The sequence below is a fragment of the Amphiura filiformis genome, chromosome 2 (genome assembly GCF_039555335.1).
Source record: "Amphiura filiformis chromosome 2, Afil_fr2py, whole genome shotgun sequence".
NCBI classification, from domain to species: domain Eukaryota; kingdom Metazoa; phylum Echinodermata; class Ophiuroidea; order Amphilepidida; family Amphiuridae; genus Amphiura; species Amphiura filiformis.
In genome coordinates this window covers 27,769,074-27,785,773 of record NC_092629.1, presented here as the reverse complement: position 1 = coordinate 27,785,773, position 16,700 = coordinate 27,769,074, and the positions used below count along the sequence as shown (strand labels likewise).

Here is a 16,700-nt window from a genome sequence, read left to right as displayed (position 1 = left end):
GCGGAGCGCGTCAAAACTTAAAAGTGAAGAAAGTGTGTGGAGCGCGTTAAAATTTTTTATTGTAAGTGTAAAGAAGGCGCATGGAGCGTGTAAAAATTGTGCATAGATTTTGCACATTTTGTTAAAGAATGCGCGCGCAGGGCGCAAAAATTTTGACCCCCTATTTTTGGTCTGAAAATTCTATGACCCCCCTGTATTTTTGGGACCCCCCCCACCTTCCAAAGAAAATGCCAGCCCCTTACCTAAGCAAAAAATCAGGCCAGGAGACATGATGCGTGCGTAAAGTTTTATGAAAGACAATATCCATGGACTTAGCCTACCGTTAATGGGAAAATCCCGTCATGTTCGTCCGGGTGTGCAACCAGATTCCGGCTGCATCACAACCATGAATGCATGCATGGCTTCTATACTTCAGTCCCATAAACTTTGGAGGTTATTACCCAAACTTACGCAAATCAATTCAAGATCGGGGTTCCAACATTTACAGACAAGTTGTGGAAGACATAATCTAGCATCGCAATTCACTGGATTAGCAAGGTAATTAAAGTTTTAAACTTTAACACATTGGGATTGTGATATGGGGTGCCGAATTCGACAACTAGTGCAAAGTTGCAGAATAAGCTTACTTTAAATACGTTTTGTTCATGATACAGAAAAAAAAAAGTGTAATTTTGTGTTGGAGGCCCTGTAATGAATCATGGTGTGTTTTCTCTTTTCATTAAATGGGCATTTCATGATCTACTTCCCCCCTCCACTTCTCTCTCGAAAAAAAGTTGAGATTTTTACACCACTTGGTGTTGGTCTTGAAACCAGTCGAGTCGGGCTCCCGGGGGGTCGGGCTACATAATGTTGATATGTACAAAAATTTCTTGCAGATTAATTCATTTAGTAAAAATATCGTCAAATTTGAATTGCATTCTGGTACTCCAATTTTGCCACCCCTTCCTCAACAGCCCGAAAAGGTTGGCCCAAAATATTTTTTTCGGTGGTTTGAAAAAGTGAAAAGCAAAAAAAAATGGATTTTAGGTGCTAGCACCCTAAAAGCAACACATTTTGATGTAAAGTACCATATTTTCACAAATTTTATACTTTTTCAAATTTGTCCACCCTTTTTACTTACTAATTCTTTTTGCCGCCCCGTTTTTCTTCCGCCGCCCCTTCGTTTTGGCCGCCACCTGCTTTTACCCCGGGGGGCTCGCGCCCCAAAGCCCCCCCAAAATATGCGCATGGTACTGCAGTAGTTTTTGGATTCAACTTAAACTCATATATAAACATCCCTGTATAACATTTGCTGAGTAGGACGCTCCCAATATTTTTCAAAATTCTTTTTTTTACACGATTATATTGTACGTTATTAAACCAACATACCCTGCAAAATCAAGATCCTAGGTGCTGTAGTTTTGTCAAAATCCAAGATTTTGAATAAAATGCAGGAACCATCGTTTTTATTATTACGATGGAAATATTACTATTAGTGGAACGCATACGCGATGTTCATAACACATTCATACATGGGGTGCTGGACGGTGATTTACACAACAAAGGATCGTACCGTAACACGGCCGAAGGAGTGATATGTAATTGGCGACATCGGCGCAGGTAGTAATTTCCAATTTGCTTTGCTTTGCCTTAGTTGTTTGACTCAAAATTAAAAGGGGATATATCTGACAGTAAAAGCTAATTTATGGCAAAGAAATAATAATCTATTTTGTATGAAAATGTTATAATATTGCTTTAAATTTAGGAATAAGTTTTTTTTCGTGGATGTCTATACTGAAAAATTTCATAAAAGGAGCTAGGATGCTAGGATCACGAAATATTCGGTTAAGTATGCATCGTATAATTGCATGTGATGTGATGTAATGCGCACCGAATGGAATAACGAAACTGATATGATTTGTAAATGGAACTACAATGTGACATGTGATTCGTAAATGAAAAGCACAGAACTTTTTCCAATTTTGCGAAAACAAGTGGTATGAAAAATTACCCCTTTTTTGTGTTGAGCATGAGTAGCTGCGGATAAACGGAGTGCCGGAACCGGGAGCAGGGCGCAGCGTCAGTAAAGTCCCAAAGTTAAAAATATGATTCTGTCTGGCTTCATCTGGAGCATTATATTACTGCCATCATAGCCATTCCCATTTAGATATATAGTAAACATTAACTTGCTAGTATACAAAGACAATTGCAGAGCACAGATACACGTCTCTGACAGAAAGAGCTAGAAAGGGGTATATTAGAAATATTGTGTGTGTTTTAGCAAAGGGGCATTGTTAAAGTTCACAAAATCGCAAAAATAGTGGTGTTTTTATTTTGAAAACTTCGGAAAAGGGGGTGTTTTGAAAGTTCACCGACAAGCATGAGTATCCGCCAATACACTTGGCCCGGCCCTGTTTACTCGAGGAGTCTATTAACGGACTGGTTTGCTCACTGACACCGATAACTTCACATACGAGGCTAGACTCGATTGCTATGAAATCTAATAGAAATCAATGAAGCATGAAACAGTGTAAAGCAATGCCAGTTAATATCAGAAGTGAAAACAGCCCATCACAACAGGCAATGGCATAAAATTGTTGTTAAAATTGCACTTCAACTTGTTTAATGCATGAGTTGATTATGGCCAAATCTATCCATTCTACAAAGTTGGGGGCATATTTTTCTAATTAGCGTTTGGCACATAGGGCCACATGTTGACAGACGGTGTTGTCTCAGAAGTTTGTTTTTTTGAGCCGAACAACTGAGGTAAAAGAAAGAAAATCGCTATTCCAATCATGCAAAAGTAGAAATTCAAGAAAAATTGAGGGTGTCGTTGTGAAGCAAATCACACATTATGGCTTATTTAGTTGCCAAAATGTGTGTGGGGGGAGGTATTTGATAGCATGTACCCCTCATTTATTAGCCTTCCATAATTATGGTTGAATGTTAAGTTTGCTAGAATTATAAACAAATTTTTGGCTGAGTGCCAGCAGCATCAGTTAGCCAAGCATTGTCCCCCTGTAGTCTTGACCGCTCTTGCCCCCCAGTGAGATTTACCCCATTCAATTCACCCTTGGAAAAAGTACCGGCTACACTACTGAGCATTGATTTGATGATATTGATGAGTAGTGCATATATCATTATCACATTGCAGGGAAGAAGTGGCACTTCCCTTCTATGAAAAAAGGGGGAATTTTATAAATGTTTGGCGATTTTAACCCCCAAATTACCAATTGATCCAGTGAGAGTTATATACATTAGTTAGGCGAGCAAAGCGAGGCAGAAAATTAAAAACCTTGATCTTGATTAAAAACCTTGAGTTAAAGAAGAAACGAAAAATAAATGAGAGAAGATGAACAAAGAAGTCATTTGGCACCCCAGGATTTGAACCTCCTTAGACCCCCCCTCATGCCAAGCACAGGATCACAGGATCAGGATCACAGGATGAGCATATAGCACTTAGGGTGATTGCGTCATCGCAGACCCTGGGATTCACAAATGCACAGTGGTTTTCATCGTGGTATCTTTGGTTAATAAATTTATGTCTTTAGGTAAGAAAATTGAAAATGTAAAAATAGTGTGATCAATGATCTACTTTCTAGCAAAAGTATAGTCAGTAGGGGATGGGGGGCAGAGTTCCACCTGACTAAAAATGAAAGAGAAAGGTGCCCGTCCATCCAAAAATGAAAGAGAAAATCGGGAAGGCAAAAGAAATGGGGCAATGGAACCGTTTTCCAACAAAATTCATCCTGAATCCTGATCATGGGCCAAAATAGTGTAAAATACAAAAGTTTTCCCACATTGTCCCTGGGCATTGTCCCTGCTTTCTAGGATCAGAAATAGTAAAGTTACACATCAAAAACTTAGATAACGTCTGTGTCATTCCTGAATCCTGATTAGGCCACATAAAATAAAAATTTTGTTTCATGTTATCACCTTTTTGGAAAAGTGAGGAGGAAGAGAGGTGTTTTGTTGTTGTTGTTATTGCTAAATTGACAAAATGCAGTCGTTTTCACATAAAATTGACATTGCTATTTAGTTTTCATCATCTGCCAGGCAAATGATGAGGTCCTTTTATATTTAAGATTATGAGAGGTTAGAGATCCCTTAGATTTCCACAACACCTGCAAGTGATTCATACTGACTAATAAACTTACAATGCAGTATCAAAATTGAAAAATGAAAAAACAACTATATGGACTGATCCCAGAAAGTGAGGTGGGAACCGGAAGTGGATGTGAAACAAATTAATTTTTTTATTTGGCTTTAAGGTCCTGAGCCCTTTTTGAATACATGTATGAGATCTGAATAATCTGAACATACCTATGGCACTTAGTATCATTTAATAGAGTCCAAAGTATCAAAATTGTGCCCAGTCATAATGATCCACACAGTGTCAGCTTGTCATGTACAGAAGCAAATATTGGATATACATGCTGCAATCAAAAACATGGTAAATAAATGCTCCAAGCAGTGTCATACCGGACAAAGTTAATTTCCAAGGGGGTAAGTTGTCCTGCTATAAGAAGCTAATTATACTGAGAATGGCTTTATAATTGGGGCAAATGGTTGCAAAGGGGGCTCAAAGGGCACATTTACAGTGCTTGGAATACAAGACCACTTATCTGGGAGGGGATTCCTTTACCCTATGCCAATCAAGCATGATGTGCATGCACAACACAGCCCAGTGGTATAGCGACGATTTTTTTAAGGATGGGGTGGGGACAAGGCCATGGTTCATTTTATAATACAATATTGCATAATTATTAAAGGAAGGTGACCTGATATATTTGGAAAATCAAATTCTTTAAAACTTACGTATTTAACATAAAATGTTGTCCCTTTTTAAACATTCATGCAAAAAGAACATGTAAATGTTCCTTGTAAATGTGACTATTCCTTATTGAATTACTGACATTTATACAGTGTGATACTGGTAGTCTGCAGTGCATTTTTTAATGATAATTCGTCGGCTGTATTCCATAGTGGCGTATAGTGATTTTTGGTCATTTTTTTGAAAATTGGTACATATGTTTTATGATGTTCTCTTTCATTTTTTTTAAGTCTCATCAGTCATAATTAGCTAATTAATTAGTAATTAATTAATTAAATGTGGCGTATAGTTACAAAGTGACATTTTTTGTATTCCATAGTGGCGTATCGACCATACGCCACTTTTTATACACATTTTATAATTATGAAATATCGGCAAAAATGAAAAACATCGTATGTCATAGTGGCGTACACGTATCGGACCTATCACGCCACTATGGAATACTGAAACGACGAAAAAGTAACGCCATAGGGATTACATGGTGACCGAGGTGGCGTCACGGTTAACGTTAGGTTAGGGTATTGCGTTTTGTTTGTTTTCCATAGTGACGTATAGTTTTATTTTCAGTTTGCCAGCAATAGTATGTATTTATTTCTTTTGAAAAATATATAACAATAAACAGTGGACTTCGGGTATATATATAAATGCGCATATATAAATGTGCACGTGACATCTACAAGTCGCCATACCGTGTTCAACGATGTAAGGTACCCGGATGTGCACAAATTCCACACGCAAAAGTATAGGTGAAAATGACAGGTTACAAGGAAAATTGGCTTTGCAAAATAGTGGCATTGATTGCAAAGGGCAAAATAATTTGACCCGAAACATAAACTCTTTATTTGGATTTTCCATTACGGAAAAAAAAAATATGACGGAAAAGCTAGATATAGCTGATTTAAAAAGTTATATTTCATTATTTCCGTGCTAAATGGGCATGGCAATTGGCCATATTGATGACGAAATGTGATTCTTACTGGCATTAAGGTCAGAACTGGGTACCTGCCGATGATGTTATTTGATAATGTTTGCACGTAGGGAACTTAGGGGCTGTCATTTTCTTCGGAAGGAAGGGGTCATGGATTTATTTATTTGGGAGTCAAGATAAGTATCCCCCCCCCCCGTAGTGCCGCCAATGAACATAACTCTGACCCTAATTTTAACTCTAATTATAACGTAAATTAGGGAACTATAAATTTAGCCCTTTTCGGTATAATGACCCGCTCAAACTAAATAGGCTAGATGTCCTCGCCCGACCTCCTCAATTCTAACTTACTCATTCGCTCGCAAATTGACAAAAAACAAATTCAAAATGTGTTTTTAAGCACCTTTTTGTGTCCCCATGCTAAATCGGTAATCTGTACGCCCTTTGTCACCCTTTGACGTACAATTTAGAGTATAAACACGTAGATGACTGTACATGATCTAATCATCCCGGCTGGAAGATGTTGAGGAAGTCGTATACTATACATCACGCTCATACGTTATATGACAATATGACGTACAATCACGTATGTGATGCATGGTTGGAGATTTATTCAGCTAGTAAGTTAGATCTAGATCATACACATTATTGTCATGGTATATTGTAATTGTATACATTGTACGTCAATTTTGTTCAGTTTGATTCAACCGGCTTATAAAGTTTTACTTTACACGGAAGGGGAAAGTTAGCAAAAAAACAATTAATTTATGAGTGTAAAAGGGGGGAGGGTTGGTTTTGGGGGAAGGGGGGGGACAAATAATATTTATAAAATTATAAGTAAGGCGAGAAAGAGAGAAACCCTGTTCTACGGGCGAACGGACCTTTCAAGTAGGGTCGGTCGGTCGGTTGGTATTAAAAAAAAATTTAAATAACCCAAAAATCACAAAAATCTGTAAATAAATTTCAATTTGAGAAAATACAAAAAAAAAATCCTGAAATTTCCGAAATTTGGGGTCGGCATTCATTTGTACAGGAAAAATTTGTTTCCCAAAATAGAACAGGGTTTTCGTTTTTCGTCAAACAAACAAATAAATAAATAAATAAATAAATAAATAAATAAATAAATAAATAAATAAATAAATAAATAAATAAATAAATAAATAAATAAATAAATAAATAAATAAATAAATAAATAAATAAATAAATAAATAAAAATAAATATACATTAGTTATGTTTGTACATGGGGGGTGCTGTGCAATAATCATGATCCTTTGATATCCATGATTTATCCTTGCAAATTTATAGCATCGAACCTCCAGCCAATGTTCCTTGCCAGTGCTAGCCACGAAACAAGGTCACAACTGTAGCCACTCCTTCAATGATCGCCATTTTAGTGATTGACAGTGATGTAATGCAAATATGGCGCTAGCCATCTGGTCACGTGCGAATTTATATATGCGCATATATATATACAACCGAAGTCTACTGATAAAATCTATTTAGTTTACTGCAGAAATTTTACATCATTTACAAAATATAATGAATGTCTGATTTACAAACTCGATTTTAAATTGGCATTTCTTCAAACCCGATTTTCTCGAAAAGTTGTTTATTCGCGGCGCCCCCCTATACGCCACTATAGAATACGGACGACGAATTATCATGATCATGGTATAAATTGATATCAAATGAGAGATCATATTTTTCTCATTAACATATTGAAATTAGGAGTTCCAAATCGGTGTATTTCCGAAGATATCATCAAAAAACTGTTGAATTTTAATTAAAATCTCAAACGTGATATACCACAGTTAAGACTATTTCGACAGTTTTTTGATAATTTCTCAGGAAATGTGCTTTTTTGGAATGCCTGATTTCATTATGTTAATGAGAAACATATGAGCTTTCACCTGATACCAAAATCTGCAATTTGATGAGGTAAAGTGGGGGGCTGAGGTTGTCAATCAGGTTACCCATCTTTAAATACCTACTGTATTTAGTTCTGCTTTGTTAAAATGCAAAAAGTTACAAAGAAACAAGTTAACAACTCTAAAACTGCATGGAGGGGCCAGTACCCAAGCCATTTTCCGTCGCAGGGGCACCCCGAGATCTATGCTGGGAGGGCACTTCAAATCAATATGAATTGGATAGGTGTTACATTAGGGCTGACACTTTCACTGTAAGGGACATTCGGTAAAAGCAAAATGTAAACAATATGGTCATTTGGTGAAACCACAATTTTTGCATTCATTAAGACCCCGTTTACACAGAGAGAAGTCGACTTCAATTGCGACATCGAATTCAGATTGCGACTAAGGATTAGCATAAATCATTTCTTGACGGGGTGTTTACACGGTAGTCGACTTCAAAACAAATTATGAATTCAAATTATATGCCATCACTTGCTCATGTTTCAAATTACTATTATGAAGTCGACTTCTAATTACGTGTTCGTTTACACTGCAAAAGTCGAGTTTGAAGTCGACTTTGAATTCGACAAATGTTGCTCCGGTCATCATTCAAGTCGACTTCTGAAGTCGAGTTCAAATCGACGACCCTGTTTACACAAAAATGAAGTCGAGTTCAAAAGTCGGCCAAAGTCGACTTCAGGCTCTAATGTAAACGCGGGTCTAAGAGCAAAATGTTGAAAAGATATGGTGAGAGGCAGACCATTTGGAACTAAATTAGGAAGGCATTGGGTGAGAACATGGCCTTTTTGATATACTGTAGTCTAATGGCATTTTTTTTCCAAATTAAAAAATTAAATCGTTTGGGTGACAGATTGAAAGGGAAAATAAGGGACCCGATCTTTAGGTTACAGAGCACACAAAAATCAAAGGTGATAGCGATGCTGAAGTAGGTGTCTTAACAGCCCCCTACGTATCACCTCCAAGGTGGGAGCTGCCCTCAGGCAGTTTGCCACACTGACACAGCTGGACATAGCTCACAACAACAATCACAAATAATTGTGTTTCTTCTCTACAGGACATTTTCAGTAAACCGTATTAATTCTACACAACATTTTGAGCCTGACGCAAGTGGACCAGTAACGGCTGATATGGACCAATCACAAGCAAAAGGACCATTAACCGCAGACACGCACCAATCACAAGCAGGATCCTGTCAACAGAAAGTTGAGTCCGATAGAAAACGACAGTTGGTCATATTTGACAAAGATGGTACAATTGCGTGTGTTCATGCTATGTATGCACCTTGGATACGAGCATTAGCAATCAGGTAGGAAGAAATTATTTTTCACGAAAGTTGTTAAAAAAACTTGTTTTACAGGCCCAACCCAGATTTTCCAATTTTGACATATATTTTTTTATTTGATGCATGTAAAATCAGCCTAAAGTAAATTTATTTTGACTGCAAAAATGTGTGCAAAGTGGAAATGAGGGTATGGGGATGTGCGGCAGTTTCAGAGTATATTTTCAGCCATTTAGTTTATACTTGGGTGCATTCTTAGCCATTTTGGTTTATTGATGACCCTAGATTTCATAAAAATTTTGTTTAATTTTCTCAAAAAGGTGCAAATTTTTCATCAGATAATTTCAGGCCTATAGAATTTGGTTTAAAGTCAGGTAGTTTTTCGGAGTCCAAGGCACACTTCCCCATCCAAACCAAAGTTGAGATCCCCCACCTGGTAAGCATGGGAAAAAATTGTAATTTATTTACAGATTTTGGTAATCTTTAAGTATTATCATACACTAGGACTTCAAGAGATCAGACAAAGTGTAACATTTTGTGGAGTCGCTTTCGTGAAGAAATATGAAGAAACTGAAAGGTTACACCCATCTTTGAGACCTGGCGTTAAGATTTCTCGATAGGTGTAAATATGGGGGGGGGGGGGGGTAAATTCCCCCAATATTTTGATATAAAAAGTTGAATGGTCAATGGTCATTACAATCATCCCCCACCCACAATATTGGCCATTTTAGCCTAAAAAGTACACATTTTTGCGCTCTTTGTGCAAATTTGTTCCACTTTGCACCATAATTCACCATTTTAGCTTCAAGATCAAACATGGCAAAATTTATCACGCATTTGTACCATATACTTATCTGTTGCCACTTGCCAGAAGGTGTCGGATTCACTAAGATATGGTTTCCAACACCATCCCCCAATGTCAAAAGAAATCTATATGCCACTGGATTTTCCTCTCTTTCAAATGCAAAAGTATCCATACATAGGTGTCAATATTTAAGCAGCTCTCACTTATTTTTTGTATAAATTTGCTATGGTGCAAGTAAATACACTGCAATGCATGATGGGATACTTCTTCTTCAGCTGCCATGATCAACACCTCTTTTAATACCAAAGTTTTTTGTGTGTGGTTAGAACTTGTGATGTCTAAACAGAGCTATAGCCACTGGAAGGGGGGTATACCCCCCCCCCAAAGGACCAATTCACAAAAGATTCTGCTCCTTTTGGTAAAAACATTGAAATCTGTCTTTTTATCTCCCTGCACTCCCTCTCAATAAATTCTGACTTAGTACAGGTCTGAGGCTGTGTTAGACTTTCCCAAGCAACTTATTTGTTCAATTAAAATAAACATTCATACAACAATCAAATAAAATTATTACAATTGCACAGCAAAACTGTTTCCTGTCATTAAACAGATTTGTTTGCAGGAGTAAATAATTGATATTGATGTGAAGGGGTCATTTGGTAAGAGCTTATAATCCAAACATATGTTTAGAACTATTTAAAAGGGGGTCATTGGGTGACAGAAAATGGTCCCCCCCCCCTCGGTTAGATTGAGACTGTTAAACCCACGGAGGTATCATATTCGTGGAGGCGCAATGGATTACATAACGCATTGTAACTTTGTGCCAGTTTGAAAATCCGCCAAGCTATTCATCGAGAGGTACCTTTTGTTCAAGACAAAAGAGTTCTGCCATTAAATCGGTAACTAACCTGACAGCGTATTAACGCTTTACCATGCAGGCTACTGTCAATAAGTGATCAAAAGAATGTCATGTGAAAGTGCCCACTTGACTGAGAGGTACCTATTGTCCTGTTTAAACCCAAGGATGTGAAAAAAGTACACATTTTTGCGCTCTTTGTGCAAATTTGTTCCACTTTGCACCATAATTCACCATTTTAGCTTCAAGATCAAACATGGCAAAATTTATCACGCATTTGTACCATATACTTATCTGTTGCCACTTGCCAGAAGGTGTCGGATTCACTAAGATATGGTTTCCAACACCATCCCCCAATGTCAAAAGAAATGTACATGCCACTGGATTTTCCTCTCTTTCACTTGCAAAAGTATTCGTAGGTTTCAATATTTAAACAGCTCACTTATTTTTTGTATAAATTTGCTAGGGTGCAAGTAAATACACTGCAATGCATGATGGGATACTCCCTTCAGCTGCTATGATCAACACCTCTTTTAATAGCAAAGTTGTGTGTGTGTGTGGTTAGAACTTGCGATGTTAGAACAGAGCCACTGGAAGGGGGTTAAGGGTGCAAAAAAAATCCAATTTGAAAAAAAAAAAGTCTGCTTCTTATCTATTAATTTTAGTTTTTTGAATTTTTTTTGTTTTTTTTGTGAAGAACCAATTCATAAAAGGTTCTGCTCCTTTTGGTAAAAACATTGAAATCTGTCTTTTTATCTCCCTGCACTCCCTCTCAATAAATTCTGACTTAGTACAGGTCTGAGGCTGTGTTAGACTTTCCCAAGCAACTTATTTGTTCAATTAAAATAAACATTCATACAACAATCAAATAAAATATTATAATTGCAAAACTGCATATGTTTCCTGTCAATAAACAGATTTGTTTGCAGGAGTAAATATTGATATTGATGTGAAGGGGTCATTTGGTAAGAGCTTATAATCTAAACATATGTTTAGATCTATTTAAAAAGGGGATCATTGGTTGACAGCAAATGCCCCCCCCCCCCTCGGTTAGATTGAGACTGTTTAACCCTCCTCCCGAAGGATGTAGGGATGTTTTTTACTTAAAACATAATAAATTTTACAAATCGGCAATATCACCAAACTATGTACAACTGTTTGTTTTACAGATTACAGACTGCAACTAATCTAGACTTAGCCGACAAGCTCTACGACCTGCTGGCATTTGATGACGAAACCGGCAAATTCCTACCCGGTCTTCTTGGAGAAGGAACTGCCCCTCAAGTCCGTCACTCCATTACCCAGTTGTTGTTAGAAGCTGGTTTACCCCGCGAGAAAGCTGAACGCATTATGCAAGATTGCTACGAGGGCGCTGACATGACAACTTACGGGAACGGCCCCATAGAGGGCGTAGGCGATGTGGGTCACCTTTTCGGAGTACTCAAATCAAATGGGTACCTTATTGCCGTCAACACATCAGATTGTAGAAGGGTTACTGAAAAGACATTGGACCACCTGAATGTAACGCATCATGTGGACATGGTGGTGTGTGGTGACGATGAAGGCCATTTGGCTAAACCACACCCATATACAGCACAGAAGATATGCAGCGAGTTAGAGGTCCACCCAAGTGACACTATAATGATAGGAGATTCTGCTTCTGACATGAAGTTGGGATGCAATGCAGGTTTACGATGTTCCATAGGTAAAGACATTACTTGTATTTTTAAGGCCATATTAAATTAATTTTGTGGTTATTATCCGGAGGAATTTCATGAATTAATATGGGAGGTGTTTTAATTTGTTTGTTTTTTCTTCGATACAAAATTAGCATTGTTGGTAATTTTAGGTATTGGTAATTTATTTAGGTATTTTTCAAAAAAAATTGGACTAATCCCAGATATTGAGGCGGAATAGGACGAGAACCAAAAAATAAATTTTATGCAGCCTTATAGGGAAACATACTACACTTTGCCCCACCCCATTGCCCCTATGTGAGTAAAAGTTAATTTACATTTCATTGTATTTTTCAGGAGTTCTAACTGGCATCACGACCAGAGAGGTTCTTAAACGGGATGCAACATATGTCGTAGACAATATCCACCATGCTCTGAATTTAATTTTACAAGATTCCAGTTAATGATTGACTGTTTAGACCGATGTAAATTTGAGACCAAATTAAAGAGACTAGTTGGCATATGACGTCCTGTCAACCAGACCAAAAATGCTGTACTTCGCAGGTCAGCAACCAATCATGCCGTGTCTTTTAATTCTAACCTTGATTATAATGTAGGATTTGAAATATTGCCTGGGGTGGTGTGGAGAGGCTGAAAGTTGGCTGATTTTATATGATTATGCAGATTTGAGGGAGTGGGTACCCCTGCTATAGTATTAGTTTTGTGCAATATATTTTGTAAAGCCCTCTAAACTCAATGCTTATCATCCACCGCTCGTGTTATGATTTTTCAGAAAATAATTCAATATTGTGCAGATTGCTACTAAACTGGCAAGATAATTTGTTCTGCAAAATTTTAAAACCTCTTTGAAGCCTTCAAAAACTATGGAGAACCTTAATAACTATTAGAAGAATTCACTGATCTAAATATTTTTAAAGCATTGAAAAGAAATTATACGAATGTTTGACCCTTGCTCTATTCAATTATAAGGCCAAAAAAATATGTTGGGTTGCCCTCAGCGACCGACCCGAAAAATTAGAAATCTTGGGTCTGGTTTTTTTTTTTTCCAATCACTTTTTTAGAAGAAACCTTAAATTTGGACAGTATCAAGGACATTTTATACTTGTTATTCACTCATTTTATTTATTAAATGCATATTTGATTAAAAACAGGAAGTATTTCCATTTAAATTCACTCCAAAATCGCACAATTTTTTTACCATAAAATGATCAAGCATTTGTCAATGCTTGCCTTTTCAAAATGGAGGAAAAATGAAGGAAGATCCCATGAAAAAAAAAAAAAAAAAAGGATCAACCTACCGACCCTCCAAATTTTTGTCTTAGAAGGCAACCAGACTTTTTTTTTTTGGCCTAAGCGCGTAAGCATTTTATATTGGTAAAAAGGCTATAATGAATAAATATAATGAAACTAAAATAATGAATAAAGTAAATGAAGATTCTAATGAAATGATTTTGTAACAGGGACCTTTCATTTTGGAATGAAAGATTCTATACAGGAATGAACTTAACATGTAGGAATAAACTAACTGTGTGGGTGTGAAATACTTTCTGTGAATGAGTTTTTAAGGATCAGGTCTTAAATTAAGAAACTATTTTCAAATGAACTGTTTTGGTATGAATGATGTCATAAGGAATTTATGTACGATCTTATTAAGAATTTATTTTTTCAAACCTGATTTTTGGGCATATTTGTAACGTTGACACATGTCCCAACAAATACACCTATATGGATCAGCCAAATTTGTTGTGTTTGTAGGTCAACGAAACAAATTTAACATAAAGTCATAATGAAGGTGTGTTCATAAACAATTTGGTGGGGGATTGGAAAAGTTGGAACTTGTGCAAATTTTGTTGATTTGAAGCTTGAGAGTACACATACTTAACATTCATGCATGCACGCAGAGCGTGCAATTTTGGAATGTACAAGCGTCCTGGACTTTTACCCTCAAATTTTTTTGATCCAATCCTGTGAAGGACTGAACTTTTTTTGATCCCCACTTTTTAGGACCCAAAATCTTTTTGATCCCTGCTATATTTTCCAACCCCCACCAGAGTATTTATGAACACTCCTTTATAACATCAAGTCCTTCATAGGATTCCATGTTAAACAACCAAAATGGTCAGTGGGGTTTGTTTCACTTCATCTTAAGCTGAGCAACTGAGGTAAAGCATGGACTGTACAGTCCATGGGTAAAGCAAAGAAAATTGGAATTTACTAACAGCCCAGATGTTGTCATTGCATATCACTCCATTGGTCGTGCTGCGGCACAATACTTTGATGTGTGTTGAGTGCCCTGCACGCCATGTACGCACTTATGAACATCGAGCATGCATGTTCGACCAATATTTCCACTGTGATAATTAAACACCGGTTCCTACTTTTTATTCAAAATCTCAGATTTTGACTAAACTACAGCACCTAGAGTCTTGATTTTTGCTGGGTATGTTAGTTTAATAACGTACATAATAATTGTGTAAAAGATATAATTTTGAAAAACATTGAGGGCGTCCTCCTCAGCAAATGTTACAAATATGGCTTTAAGGTGTTATTGATTTAATAATTGATGGGGTGGGATCTTATAGAATTAAATTTGACCGTAGCATTTCTTTCCTTTGCTTTGAATTCAGAGTTGCCACTTTGTTCACTCAAAGTTCGAAAGAGCCAATGTTTTAGTTTACCTTATAATGTTTCCGAGGATGGGGGAGGGTGCAATCAGTATTTTGGTAGATATGCTTCCCCAGAATTCAGAGATGGTGGGTCAAAATCAAGGGTCTTTAAATTCTTGGCTTTCTGGTTGAAAATTGCCTAAAAAGACCAAAATTGTGGGAATGAGCCATTTAAGGGTCTTTTATAGAGCTGAAATATATCAAAATCAGGGGTCTTTCAGCACTCTGTTTTGGTAAAATTCAGGGGTCTTTCGGAGCTGCATGGTACAAAAACATGGATCTTTCTGGGGGAGCATTATACATAGCCATAGTCATCATACCCCCCCAACAGTTGCCTCATGAAATAGACTGAAGCAGGTAACAGAAGGACTAACAGAACAGGTTCAATAGCAGCCCAATATCAGGCCATTGTGAATGCTCTCACTTCAGTGTTGCCACTTATTTCGCACAATGCAAAGTTGGAAAAGAATCAGCCAGATGCTTTCCTGTTACCAATGCAGAGCAGCTGCAGCGGACAAAAATTGTGCAATAAGTGCAGTGTGTAATATTCAATAGTAGCCCAAATGTATGTGTAAGCCATTCAATGGCAACTGAGTTGAATTGAACTTGACTCTTTATCCATGCATGAATGGATTGAATACAAACGCACCAAAAGGGGCATTCCCATTTACAAACAAGTCACGTGAAGCAAATTACACACCTGTTTGTGCCACCTTCATCATGTTCATTGGTTGGTCTATGAGTGACACTACGACAGGCCAGGCATAATATAAAACCAGAGAAAACGCATCCTAGCTGATTCCAACTGACAGTTTGTCCTTATAGTGTGTATAATTTATTATATAGTTAAGTGTATGTGGAATATATCACTCCGACTCATTCACTCTACTATCCCAGTGGAAGTCAGTAAGTTTGTGCTACTTATAGTCTTTGTGTAGTGTACATGTATCCCGGACATGTATATGCATGTGTAACTCACCTATTTGGAAGTTATAGCTAGATTTGTTTAAAATATACCAATACTTTGAATATACCGTACCACTTATGGGTGACAATTATAGTAAGTTTGCTCTATTAGTTTCTGCTGTCAGTCTGTTGTCAGTGGCGTACGTACCGTGGCCGCTCCTACCCCGGGGGGCTGAAGGAAATTCAATTTTGCCACCCCTTCCTCAACAGCCCGAAAAGGTTGACCCAATTTTTTATCCGGTCGTTTGAAAAAGTGAAGAGCAAAAAAAAAAAAGGATTATAAGCGCTAGCGCCCTAAACATGCCAAAAGCAACACATTTTGATGTATAGTACAATTTTTTTATAATTCAGCCTTTGCCGCCCTTCTTCTTCCGCCGCCCTTCGTTTGCCGCCTCTTCGTCTTCCACCGCCCCTTCGCTTTTGCCGCCCCTGCTTTTACCCGGGGCTAGGCGCTAAAGCCCCCCCCCAAAAAAAAAATATGAGCATGGTTGTAGCTGTGACAGCCAGCTTGCTCAGTTTCTTTTTAGTCTTGTCATTATGAAATCTGAATTTAATCAACTTTAGGGATTATGATAAATAAATAAAATAAAATAAATTTCGGATTTATATGATTGCACCTTATAAGGGCCAAGATTATGGGTTATTTTTTTAACTTGGGATCAAGTGTAGGATATTATGTATGAGTTACAGTTTAGAATTTAGGATTGGTCTAGTTTATGTTTAGGCCTAAAAAAGAAAATTGTTTGATTTTTTTTTACACACAT

General features: G+C 37.2%; 2 protein-coding genes across 2 annotated transcripts in view; both read left to right on the top strand.

Moving 5' to 3' along the window:
* The window catches only part of LOC140146048 (dystrophin-like), a 108,371-nt gene that overhangs the window by 76,695 nt on the left and 14,976 nt on the right, over positions 1-16,700 (top strand). The window lies entirely within an intron of this gene.
* Positions 377-13,962, top strand: LOC140135784 (phosphoglycolate phosphatase-like). The gene is made up of 4 exons (XM_072157405.1): positions 377-537; positions 8,725-8,976; positions 11,777-12,312; positions 12,641-13,962. Exons 1-4 carry the CDS (start codon positions 386-388, stop codon positions 12,745-12,747), a joined length of 1,047 nt encoding a protein of 348 aa, XP_072013506.1. The 5' UTR covers positions 377-385; the 3' UTR covers positions 12,748-13,962.